The 13739-nt window shown below is 33.6% G+C and overlaps 2 protein-coding genes across 2 annotated transcripts; one reads left to right on the forward strand and one right to left on the reverse strand.

Annotated features, from left to right (window-relative positions):
• Positions 1 to 6520: 6520 nt before the first annotated feature.
• LOC139848642 (mitogen-activated protein kinase 4-like) lies at positions 6521 to 7628 on the reverse strand. The gene is made up of 2 exons (XM_071838360.1): positions 7486 to 7628; positions 6521 to 6806 (listed from the first exon to the last, which is right to left on the reverse strand). Exons 1-2 carry the CDS (start codon positions 7626 to 7628, stop codon positions 6521 to 6523), a joined length of 429 nt encoding a protein of 142 aa, XP_071694461.1.
• A 1140-nt stretch (positions 7629 to 8768) lies between these two features.
• LOC139847193 (uncharacterized) lies at positions 8769 to 13492 on the forward strand. Its single transcript, XM_071836830.1, has 2 exons — positions 8769 to 10283; positions 13139 to 13492. The coding sequence occupies exon 1, from the start codon at positions 8815 to 8817 to the stop codon at positions 10228 to 10230; it is 1416 nt and encodes a 471-aa protein (XP_071692931.1). The 5' UTR covers positions 8769 to 8814; the 3' UTR covers positions 10231 to 10283; positions 13139 to 13492.
• Positions 13493 to 13739: the final 247 nt, after the last annotated feature.

Genomic DNA, 13739 nt, shown 5'->3' on the forward strand with positions numbered 1-13739 from the left:
TTTCTGCTGACACTCATTTTAATTAATGAATATATTTATATATTTATTTCTTATAATTATTTATATATTATATTATATTTACGTGCATAGTTAAATTATAATTTTAGTTCCGATGACTTGTACGTTGTCGCTCGGCTAATGTTTCGGTTCCGGTTTTTCGAACGTCCTTTCATATACTTAGAAAACTAGCACTTTACCTTTCGCGACTTGTACCTTTATTAATAATTAGACTTAATTCACTAATAACTATATCACTCGAAGTGTAACTTAATCATTTAAGTGTTTTGGTCATTTGCTTCTATAAAATCATTGTCTCGTTATTTACTAATATATATATATATATATATATATATATATATATATATATATATATATATATATATATATATATATAAGTATTATTTTAAATCGACACGTCTTAGAACTAAATTAATATTATATTTTATCACATTGTAAAATATATATTTTCATTTAGAAATATTAATTTGTACATATAATATTTAATTAATAATATAATATTTAGTTTTTCTAAGTTAATTATATTTCAAAGTTCATTTTAAAATCGTTTAGAAAATATTATAACACGTAACGTTTACACTTTAAAACTTAATTTGATATCATTCATTTATGTGCTAGCATTTATTTTAAAAACATATCTAAATATCAATCGAATCAAATAACCAATGTTACTATCGTTTACTTAACTAATTTGAAATCATATATATTTTTAATATTCATAAACACATAAATACACGTTGCGAGTTATTTATATATTTAATTCTAACAATTAATATCATATTGTATATATTCAAATTATGTTATTTAAACAAAACATTTTAATACTCAAATTCTATTGAATCGAAAAGTGTTTTCGCACGTTTGAAAATAGATCAATCGAATATTATGAAATCCAATTCTCCACTAACTTTCGTCTAACTTTCGTTAATTGACACATTTGTTCTTACTTGTAAATCACTTTACCATTTATTCCGAATACCGTTAAAAATGAACGATTTCTCAAATCAATGTGGACCTCACAACAGAGACCCATAATCATATCATAATGTATCTGATAATTCAATCACTTGATATTATCTTTTAATTCCGTCGATAAATATATTGAAACAATTACGTGCATGTAAAGTGTTATACATCTAATACTTTGTTAACGTTTTCAATTAATATAACTATATATTATATATACATATCTATACGCACATAAATGTTCGTGAATCGTCGAGCATGGTCAAAGGGTAATTGATTACATGAATGTAGTTCCAAAACTTTTGAGATTCAACTTTACAAACTTTGCTTATCGTGTCGGAAACATATAAAGATTAATTTTAAATTTGGTCGGAAATTTCCGGGTCGTCACACCTTATTCTTCTTTTACAGTCATCACTTCTTTACTCCCGTCTAACTCCATTATTCATAGTCCCAAATTCAATCATGCTCGGGTCTGAAGACGGATACATGGTGTAAAATTTGTATGTCATCTCAAGTATATTAACACGAGAGTACGTAAACAACATTTATTAGTCTTAACATTGATCAAAGTAATGTCTCATCCAATAAAGTATATTAAAATTCGACAAACGTTAGATTGATACGGATCGTTCTTCTTTTCGTGTTGTAATCGTTTTTGCTTGGTTAGTTTGTCTTCATGGTTTTTTGGATTGTTATGGAGGCTCGTTTATAGATAGTTCGTTTAGATTGTTGCTTTCTAGGTGCGAGCTTCCCCTTTCCCCCATCTTTTTTGTATTCCTTGTTGATGGCGTTTTTCTTTTGAAAATGACCTCGTTTCCTTATGAGTATTCGTTTTTTTGGAAAAAAATTAAATTGATACGGAGTAAATATATATTAGTCTTAGCATAAATCAAAGTAATGTCTCATCCAATAAAGGCAACATTCGTTAATGTTCTTCTTCCAATTTTTTTTATTTATTTATTTATCTACTTTTTTTTATATACTAAAAATACGATAACTATATAGAAACGGAGACGCTTTAAAAAAAGAAAACGTCAACAACCAAGAGATACAAAAGTGGAGGACGAGACAAGCTCGAACCTAGAAAACAACTTAGAAACAAAACAAGATACCTATTTGTGACGATCGCTCCAAATCCATATAGACGAACACGTCATTCATCGATTTCATTGCGAGGTATTTGACCTCTATATGATACGTTTTATAAACATTGCATTCTTTTGAAAAGGCAAACCATATATGAATATTTAAATCAAAGGTTTTCGACATCTGATGATTTCTACATATAGACAATCACCGTAAATAATAGTTTACAACAATACTTCCGTTGACAATGCAGTCAAAATAAGATACATGGTGATGATTTAGTGAATGCAACGTTTTCTTGAAAAATATGCCATGTAAGACTCCATGCACATAGCTTGTCTATCATATAAGCAAACAGTGGAAGACTTCTAGGAAACCTGAGAATAAACATGCTAACAATGTCAACACAAAGGTTGGTGAGTTCATAGTTTTAGTGTTTCGTATAATCTGTATATAAAAGTGGATCACAAGATTTCAGTTGTTTCATCCAGAAACGTTTATCAAAATATTCTACAAGATTGAGCACCCTGGTAGCTAAACTTTAACGTTATAATAAGTACCCCTATTTTAACATACATGCAACCAACATGTACAATACACGCAAACCAACTTGTATTAAACTCAAATAGCATACGTCTGTTTTATAGTTCAGGCTAGGGTTTCTATACCTGGAACAGACGGGGATGTCAAGCCCTATGGATCCATATATAACTACTCGCGCCCACCAGTTCTTATAACCGGCAGTTACTAGTTACCAAAGCTAAGGGATTTTCGGTTCAAACTCGGTGTAGAATTTAGTATGTACTTGTACCCATTACGTTTAAAATAAAGTGCATGTATTCTCAGCCCAAAAATATATATTGCAAAAGCAATTAAAAAGGGAGCAAATGAAACTCACCTTAGCAGCATATAAAGTCGTTTACCAAAATGTGACTGAAACTCGGATTACCAAATAACCGTAGATCTCAACCTAGAGAACATATGTTGGTCAATAAATGTCTATCAAGCTAGGTCCGGTCATAGTGTATCACAATCCTAATGCTCGAGATCGACATACAAAAGTTATCCAAAGTCGTTTCAAAAAGTCAATTTTGACAGTTGTTTAACAAAACGAGACGTACCTTATATAAGGATTCATTTACTCGGTTGGTAATATTCAAAAATCCAATTTATCAATCTCGTAAACAAGTTGTTTAAATCTTAATTGCAGATTCAAAAGCAATTTCAATTAACGTCAATCATAATTCAGTTGATCATATATTTTAATCCGTTCATCGAAACTATTCGATATCTAAATGAAAAGTCATTGATTTTTCACCAGCTTTCCAAAAACATGTATATCATATACCTTTTACCAGTAATATATGTATTTAATTCGAGATTCATTATAAACTATTTAACGAAGAAATTTAGCATACAAGCATGCATAAATATAAATACTCGAGCACTAGACATGGATACACAATTAATATATAAAAGATAAGATATGAATACTCACGTATCAATATTGTGATTCAATATTGCAGGAAAGTACGTAGACGCAACAGAGATGATAAACACTATGTTTGATTTGCAAACAATACCCATGAATATTACCCATAACTTTCATAGTTATAACCCATAATTTCCTTAGCTCTATCCCATTTGAAAACCCATTTTGAAAGTGACACGCTCATGACCTCGTCGTAGTATTTTATGTATAATAATAATACTAATACTACTAATAATGATAAGATTAATAATAATATTAATCTTAATAATAATAATAATAATAATAATAATAATAATAATAATAATAATAATAATAATAATAATAATAATAATAATAATAATAATAATATATAATTTAAATATATACGGGGTAAACTGATTGAGGAAACAAAGAACCAGATCGAGCTTTTATAGTATGTGGCCTGCTACAGTACCCCATGCGATCGCATGGGTTTTCAGTGCTTTTGCCATGCGATCGCATGGCTGCCTGATCCGCTTTTGCTTGCTAGTTCGTCGACATAAAAATACTGTAGCAAATAGTGTTTATTGTAGCAAATAGTGCTTATTGTAGCAAATAGTGTTTAATGTAGCAGTTAGTGTTTTACTGTAGCAAAGTCGTTTTCACTGCAGCACTGCAGCAAAGCAGTTTTTACTGTAGCAAATAGTGTTTTACTGTAGCAAATAGTGTTTTTCGAAAACACTGTAGCTTTTCGGGTACTGTAGCAATTCGAAAATACTGTAGCAAATTAGTGTTTTACTGGTTCATCTTAAACGTTTTAGTTAACTTATCTAAATATTAATTAGATAATCAAACCAATAAGGTTAATGCACAGTATCATTTTCATAACACTTTGTTACGTTTTCAAGTTATAGTATATATATATATATATATATATATATATATATATATATATATATATATATATATATATATATATATATATATATATATATATATATATATATCTATTTACATGTAATTGTTCGCGAATCATTGAGAACAATCGAAGGGTAATTGAATAGTTCAAAATTTTGAGATTCAACTTCATAGACTTTGCTTATCGTGTCGGAAACGTTAAAGATTAAGTTTAAATTTGGTCAGAAATTTCCGGGTCATCACATTATTTAAAACCGAACATCTCCCAACAAACCGAGCAACCAAAGAAAACAAATCTAGTTTAGCAAAGGAGCATAACCTCAACCCGCTTAACCCTAAACCATAATGAATGACAACAAACAAGAAAACCACATAACACATTACTAACTACAAAAGAAAGAAATATAACAAACTAAGGCGCAACCTTTTTCAAATTGCCGTTGACTGTGTCTAGTCCAATCTTCTTTCCCGTCCAGTTTTCAAACCTAAAAGAAAGTTCATTGGAGGATCCGTCTCCAAACAATGTATACTCACCTTCTTTCCCGTCCGATTTTCCACAAAAGTTGTTGTACTCAACTTCGTTGGAACAATATGTACTAACATGTTATCAATTTGACATGAGTTACTGTCCACTGGCGAAAGTGTAAAGAGGCCTAATTCCATGCACTATTTACATAAGACAGACAAAAAGATAAGCAACGAGCGAGGTTTATGCAAAACAGAAAATAAATAAGATAGCTATAACGAATGCAACAAGAAGCAGTCAATACATTATTTTCTTTTAAACGAAAAACTCACGCACCATATATAATTGTATCCAAATAATGTTCTAAACAGAAATCGAACCCATGACCTCAAGGTCAGAGGCTCCTCGATACCGCTAGGCCAAAGGCCCTTTCGTGAAGCAGTTTATACATTGAACCTAGACAAGGTTGGAGAATTCGGATCTCGGGGAGATCTCGTTTGGACTTTTTTAGGGAGATCTCGGCATCTCGGAATAATCTCGGGGAGATCTCGGACGTTGACTTACGTTGACTTTATACTTTTTTTAATAAAAATAAACATAAAAACATAAATATATGTATATTTATATACGTTTTTACGAGATTTTACAAAAATATCCAAGAAATGAGCGAGAAAATCTTAGAAATTACGAATTTTATAAGCAAATATTACAAATTAGCAAGAAAATCTGAAAAATCGTGACTTTGACTGAGTTTGACCCGGTTGACCGAGAAATCTCGGGAGATGAACATCTCGTCTCGGTTGCCTTCTAAAAACGAGATCTCGGGGGAGATCTCGGGGAGATCTCGGGAGATTTACAACACTGAACCTAGAGCATAACATAGCAATTCAAGCATATCCCATATATCTTAATTTAGATTACATACAAATCTCAACCCATTTTTGCAGGAATAACAAGCATTATAATCATGCTCATGTATTGAGAATCATTAGTGTACAACAATTACAAAAAACACAATAGGTTTTAAGGTATTACCTCTTTCTTTTAAAAAAGAAATGAAATGACAACAAGCATGTATACAACAGAGCTTATGTAAGTAACAAGCTCGTGGAATCAGTGGCGGAAACGGGTGGGGGCAAGGGGGGCACCTGCCCCCAGTGGATTTTCATTTTTTAGTGCAAAAAATTTGGGTTTTTTCATTTTGCCCCCGGTGGAATTTTTTTTTTTTTTGCCTAAAAATGTTCATATTTTGCCCCAAATCCTCCAGATTTTGCCAGAAAACTTTCGTGTTTTGCCCAAAATCTTCCATATTTTGTCCAAAAACCTCCATATTTGGCCAAAAAAATTTGCTATGTTTTTTAAAAAAAATTCGCCTCTTGTGAATTTTTGTTTTTGTTTTTGCCACTGCGTGGAATCATACTGTTTTTGAAGCATGAAACATTCAATGGTACAAAACTACAAATGCATAATACCCCATGCTTATTTAGACCGAATACATTAAGAGAAAAAGAAAAACAAAGAAACATTGTCCAAACAAGAAATATTACCTATGATTGACAGTAGTAGAAACTTCAGATGATAATGAAGTATCTCTTTGCACATCATTTCTCTTATCATACTTCCCCGAGCTCGTCATCTATATCCATATCCAGTGGACCATGACCCGGTGGATCGGTTCTCGGGTCATAAAGTGAACACATGTATGGATGATGAAGTGCTTCTATTACACTAATCCTCTTACAAGGGTCAAAAACCAACATCTTTTGCAATGAATCTACCGCCAATGGATGAGCATGAGGGTAGAGCAGAGAACATGAAGTCCCGTGTGGAAAAGGAAACGACTTTATGGACGTTCGGGATTTTGGGTTATCAATAAACTCAATTTCCTCTTCTCTTTGGCTACCAAGAGTGTTAATAATTAATCAGATTTAGTCGGTCAAAATTGGTCAAAGTCAAGTTAGTCAACATTCTAATATGAATTTAGATTATAATTTTGAAGTATTTGAACAATTTAACAACTGTGTTTGTGTATCTAGATAATTATGTTAATGTTTGTGTTATCAATAACTGATTTGGCTGATTAATCCCTACAAGGTTCCTACCTATTAATCCCCAATTAGCGATTTTACAACCTTGATTTCATTTCAGAAAATGCCTCACATCTTATTCAAAAAAATGTGTATATACTATATACCTTGTTTTTTCCAGTTAGTCTGTTAACTCTTTGAATAATCATAAATTGTCAAACACTAAAACATACAGTTGTATCTGATTTAAATCCACATACTTGAAAGAGAAAATATTGGTAGTGATCATTTAAGTGCTTGAGACGACTTAATAATTTGATGCAAATTCATATCCATAAGCTCATAAACCAAATAAACATCTTTAAAACTTCTTCTATGGATGGGCACCATGACATATTTTAAAGCAATAACATTATCATGTCTACGATGGCGAAGAAGCTTGAGTTCACGTAATGTTAAGTTTTCATGGCATCAGTTCGGTTGTCAAATGTATTATGTATCTTCTCAATAGCAACTTTCTCATTAGTTTCACGGTTAACAGACGAGCAAACAATGCCATAAGCTCCTCTGCCAATAGGCTTAATGGGCACGTATTTAGTATCAATTTCAAACAATGTCTGCCATATTGTAAAGTAACGCTTCCCTTATGATCCAACCCCATTCGGTGGTTCAAGTGTTCAACTGGTGTTGCCATATTTGATGATGACGATGATGATGATGATGATGCCGACGACGTTGACAACGAAGACGATGATGATAATGATAATACAATAATAATCTTATTGATTATTGCCGTAATACTACTAGTTAGATTCTATAAAATGTAACATTCTATTAGTCCCAAGTGGTTTTAGAATCTCATTAATTTCATTCTCATCAATCAAAAATCTTCTCTATTTGTTGAAATATAAAGTAGAAACTTGAATTGAGATATCTCAAAATAGTAATATAGACACTTATGGTGGAACTAAATCATCACAAGATAGGCCAGTGGTTGGGACCCTGAGTTCTTTGTAAGAGGTCTAAGGTTCGAATCCTGTCTAGAACGAATATTTATTGGTGACCGGTGATGGGTTGAAAACAGCCAGAGAGTAATTATACTAGGATGCGTACATCAAAGTATAAGGTCGAATTACTCACCCTACCGGGTAGCCGGAACCAAAAAAAAAAAAAAAAAACTTCTACCGTGGTGGTGGGACTAGAGGAGTAACAAAAGTAGGGTGAAATATAATTTGTATATTTAACCCTTCATTTTTCCGAATAGACAAAAAGTACCCTCACTAGAGCATAGGCGCAGTTTCCTTTCTGCAACATTTCCCCCATGCTTTTGTATCTGCTTAATTGACATCCCTAATTTCTTCAAACACATACTCAACGAATGGTGTAACACCAGACATGCTATTAATTCTGTGAGCAAAGAGTAACCCAAAACTCACGGTTTAAATTATTCAATTATTCGTGACCCATATATATAGACAAGCTTCAATTAAAGGTTGGATTTCGCTTTCCTTTACATGTTTCTCATATAATTTGATTTTACGCTTAATGGAAATTGAATAAATCATAAATTTTGGTACCATGAATGCTTGTTATTCAGTACTAGGGTTTCAATTAAACTTCATTTGGCCCTAAATCAGTTTAAGTATCCATTCTTAAACATTACTCTTAACTTGTATCCTGATTATGTTATCAAGTAATAATTTTTTTGTTACAGTTATGTTATACTGTATGTGTATGATTCTATCTTTCTTTTTAAACGTTATTGTATTGTATGTATTAATCAGCATCTCTTTTTAATTTATTGTAGGTACAAATTTACTTGAACTAGGTAAATGAAATGCATATTTGATTATAGATAATTCAATCCGTATGCTTTTGCGATGATTCGTTTAGCAAGATTGATACTTGTAAGTAGAAATGATTATATGTGCCCTAATGGTACTGTTTTTAGAACCCTAAAAACTGCGGTGGCCGGAGATATGAGTAATGGCGGCAGCGGTGGTGGTAGTGGTGGTGGACTAGAGGGTAGAAGTGGAACAAATGATGATTATTTTGCTACAATTCATCATATTTCCAACATTGTTCGTCGTGATATATACTTAGAAAGAACGTTAAACAAAATGTGCATTTCCCGTATTGTGAATTCCGAGCTTGTTTACCGTGTGCTACGTAGCTGTAGTAATTCGGGTATCGAGTCTTTTCGTTTTTTTAATTGGGTTCGTACCCAACATCCTCAGTACGAACCCACAACCGTTGAATTTGAGGAGCTACTTAAAATACTAGCGAAAACACGTCATTGGGAAACCATGTGGAAGGTTGCACACCAGATGAAAACTCAAAAGCTTGTGATGTCATCATCTGTTGTTTCTTTCATCATCGAGCATTACGGTAAAAACGGTCTTATTGATCAAGCTGTTGAGTTGTTTAACAAGTGTAGGAATTTCAACTGTGAACAAACGACTGAAATATACAATTCGTTATTGTTTGCCCTTTGTGAGGTCAAGAATTTTCAAGGAGCGTATGCTTTAGTTAGACGTATGGTCCGTAAAGGAGTAGTTATCAATAAGGAAACGTATTCGGTTTTGGTTAACGGGTGGTGCTCCGCTGGTAAAATGAAAGAGGCCCAAAGTTTTTTAGAAGAAATGAGTCGAAAAGGGTTCAACCCGCCCGTTCGCGGGCGTGATCTTTTAATCGACGGGTTGTTGAATGCGGGTTATCTTGAATCCGCACAAGGATTAGTAAGAAAAATGACTAAAGAGGGATTTTTGCCTGATGCGAGTACGTTTAACTCGTTAGCCGAAGCTATATGTCACTCGGGTGAGATCGATTTCTGTATCGATCTTTACCACGATGTTTGTAGACTAGGGTTTTGTCCCGATATCGAGACGTACAAAATCATGATCGCCGCATCTTCGAAAATCGGTAGGACCGATGAGGCTTTTAGTATTCTTTATCGATCGATTGAGGACGGGAATAAACCGTTCCCGAGTTTATACGCACCGATTCTTAAGGGACTTTGTAGAAGTGGAATGTTTGATGATGCGTTTAGTTTTTTTAGTGATATGAAGGTAAAAGGACACCCGCCTAATCGGCCCGTTTATACGATGCTTTTAAAGATGTGTGTACGTGGAGGCAGATATGTTGATGCGGCTAATTACTTGATTGAAATGACTGAGTTTAACATATCGCCTATGTCACGTAATTTCGATATGGTAACGGATGGATTGAAAAATTGTGGAAAGCATGATATGGCTAAGAGGATCGAACAGTTGGAAATATCTCTTCGGGGTGGGTGAAATATAAAACAAGTCGCGTAAAGATTTGTATGATACCGACTACTCAAAAAAAGGTAATTGTTTCTGATTTTTGTGCTTAATTCTGGGTGGGCGAATACTTCGGTTTTTGTTTAATCATCTAATTGTTAATTCATTTCATATACATTCTATGATTGAGTCAGTGTTGTAAAACTCCCCGATTAATGCCGATTACTCCCTGATAACTACTTTTTAGGAACTGGTCGAGCTCGCCAAAATCTGTTAAGACTTTTTCTAGTCTAACTGCAGCAAATAGACCCAAGTAACTGAGAAAATGTTTGACTTTGAGGAGTCAAACTCAGAAGTCAACCATCAGACTACACTTTGGTATATAGAAAACAACTTTAAATCCTGCACTCAGAATCCTTACCCTTTAAATCTTGAATATCAGCAGCAAAAAAACTTGTTAGTGAATGAAAGAAGTCTTATTGGTTGATTCATATGTTACATAGTTACTAGAAGTAGCAAAATGGGCGGGGCAGAAATTAGGTAATACTGTAATAGTTACCTAGTCACTAGAAGTAGCAAAGTGGGCGGTTTAGAAATTAGGTAATAGGTCAACACAGTTTCAGTCAACGTATGCATTTTTTGTCAAGGCGCGGGTCGGATATATTTTCTGTCCAGTTTTTGTTTTAGTATTTATTATTATTGTAAATTTTAAATGTAAGAATATCATGTGTCAAATTGTGATTCCAAACTTAAAATTGAGACCTCGACTAGTTACATTTTCGGTGCCACAGTTGTAGTCTTTTCTGCTCTTTATGTTCAATACGTCGTTAATCAGTTCATTTAATTTAAAAATTAAAATAATAGGATCTTTTTGCATAAGATAAAAACCAATTTTTAGGAAAGAAAACACATTGAATTCAGCCACCCTATTTTTGGCATCAATACCATCCATAGTTGCATTTTAAGAAACTGTAATTGTTCAAGACACTTGATATAATGTTCTTAGCATTGAAAGAATATATACTCTAAAGCATTACTCTACTGTGCACTAAAGTTTGAGACTGGCAATAGTAGATGAAGTTGTTTGTTTGATTGAAGTTACTTTTTCAAGTGTCTGTTTCCATTTGACAAAATATAATAACTTAACTATACTTATCAGCAACATCTTCATGAGCATTAGTGTTACGAACCTATCCCATAGTTGGGCCATATAAAGCCACTAGATTTATCTCTAGCCGATCGTAACAATACCCCACACTTAAAGAGCCAACTCCCTCATTGGTCATGGTTATGTTGGTCACGGTTGACACCCTTCTTTTGGTTGGTCCAAGCCACCACTCTTAGGCCTCATTGGGTCATGGGGTCACGGTTGGCACCCTTCTTTTGGTGGGTCCAAGCCACCCACCACTGCGAAGTGTTGGACTCAAAAGATGGAACCAGCTCTGATAGCAATTGTTAGGCCATATGCAATGCTCCGTTAAAGCCCACCGCCACTAGCCGCCACCCTTTCACGACCACCACCAGCAAATCATTAAAGGGGCCGCCAGTTGGGCCTGCAACGTGAATAACGGGTTTGTGAGGCCCACTCCAGTTTTTGAATTTAAAAATTGAACCGTTGCCTTTTTTTTTTTTTTTCAATCCATTTCCTATATATATACACCATCTCATTTAACCAAAACCATTTCCAATCCATTTCCACTCTCAATTTCAAACACAATTTTTTTTTAAAACTTCCAAAAATGTTGACGATACCTCCGATGCTTGTTTCTTTCGACGTATTTTACGGTGGTTCGTTTGATCTCGACTACAAAAAATACGATAACAAACATGGTACCAAAGTTTTGTTTGAAAATGTTGACGTGCGCGACCTGAGTGTTCAAGCCTTCCGCGACTTTTTGAAACAAAATGTTGCGTTCGAATGGTCGGACATAATGTTTTTTGAAGATGAGTCCGATCCCAATTTGGCGGCTACGTATCTTACTACCAAGAACGTTGGTACGGGATACAAGATGCCGTCGAGGAAGGTGTCAAACGGATTTCTCTTTATTTAATTTATGAAGACGCGGAATCGTTGGGTTGGCGTTACATGGAAGAACTCAACCAAGGGTGCGATTACAGTGGCCGTTACATACCCTCGCAACCTGCTTACGACACCGACGAACGTTTTTTTCCGGATTCGGATTCCGAATAAAAACGTGCTTGTGTTTGTTCCCGAATAGATTAGTTTATTTTAATTTAATCGTATTTTTTTTATGTACTCGTAGTTTAATTTTATTGTAATCGTATTTTAATTATTTAATATAATCGTCTTTTTTATTAATTTTTCTGTAATCGGTAATTTTTTTTTTTTTAAGTTTATAAATGTTATTTATATTTTTTAGTTTATAAATGTTATTTAAATAATAATTAAAAATGGGTAAAGTGGGGTGGTGAAGTTTATGATAGTGAGGGTTTAGTGAAAGGAATGTTAAAGAAATGTTAAAGGGTAGTGATAGTGAGGGTTTAGTGAAAGGAATGTTAAAGGGTTTGTGCTGATGTGGCGGGTAAAATTTGTGTTAACATTGAGAACCATTGCATGTGGCCTTATGAACCTATTCCATAGTTGGGCCCCCCAAATTATTGTTATGAACCTATTCCATAGTTGGGAACTATCAAGCCATTAGTGTAGAACTCACTCCAGAAGCTAGCTTGAAGGCTGGGGGAGCACATAGACTTATAAGGCAACGCCTAGATCTGTATCTAGCCGATGTGGGATCGTAACAATTAGTCAAACAGTTGAAAATCTGTGTAGAAAAATCACACATTTTTTAATATAAAAAGGTTTATGTAGTGTTATTTAAATGTGTGACCCTAATCTCAAACATGATTTTGCTTACCTTTGGTTCATATACTGTGTGTTCCCATCTTTTATGCATTATGACAATAAGTGTTCATGTTGCAGGGTGTTGAACATGCCTAAATGGTCAAGGGGACTAATGTTCGTGTGCGCTTTCGAAGCGTAGTTTTGTCTTATCTGGAGTTGTGTATCCAGATTACGTATGTTGCAGGTGGTTCGATGTGATATTTACTTACCAGATTCTTGATGGTATATATGCCTTTAGCAACCAGACTTGTGATTAGAGAGGAATTTGATTCTCGGATTCATTGAATTTAAAATGTAATCTGGAGAGATTGATTTTACCAGATTCTTGACTTGATAGCGTTTGTCTTCGCTTGTGTTATAAAACTTCAATTTTTTTATTTATTTAACGGTTATGTTTTTCTGATTATAACGAATATATTATTTGCTCTCAAAACAAAATGTGAGCATAGCTATAAGTAGTTGCTTGAAAATTTTGGTTCTAAAAATAGACGTAAAATTATATTACTGCCAAACAATATTAAAAATCATTCCGCTATGTGATTTTGATTCATGAAGGAGGTCTCATGTTCGATTCTTGCCAGTTTCAACTCCTTGTGATAAGATCTTTTTACAGAAAACGGGTCATTTATATGTATTTTTCAAGGTACTTATCTGAAGTTTATTATCTTGTTTATTATTA

Source organism: Rutidosis leptorrhynchoides, chromosome 5 (genome assembly GCF_046630445.1).
Source record: "Rutidosis leptorrhynchoides isolate AG116_Rl617_1_P2 chromosome 5, CSIRO_AGI_Rlap_v1, whole genome shotgun sequence".
NCBI classification, from domain to species: Eukaryota; Viridiplantae; Streptophyta; class Magnoliopsida; order Asterales; family Asteraceae; genus Rutidosis; species Rutidosis leptorrhynchoides.

Excerpts from the sequence above, each read along its gene's own strand:
- LOC139848642 (XM_071838360.1), bottom strand. The coding sequence starts at position 7,628 with ATGGCAACACCAGTTGAACACTTGAACCACCGAATGGGGTTGGATCAT. Across the intron at positions 6,807-7,485 it reads GCAGAGGAGCTTATGGCATT|CCAAAGAGAAGAGGAAATTG; the intron begins GTTTGCTCGTCT and ends CACTCTTGGTAG.
- LOC139847193 (XM_071836830.1), top strand. The coding sequence starts at position 8,815 with ATGATTCGTTTAGCAAGATTGATACTTGTAAGTAGAAATGATTATATG.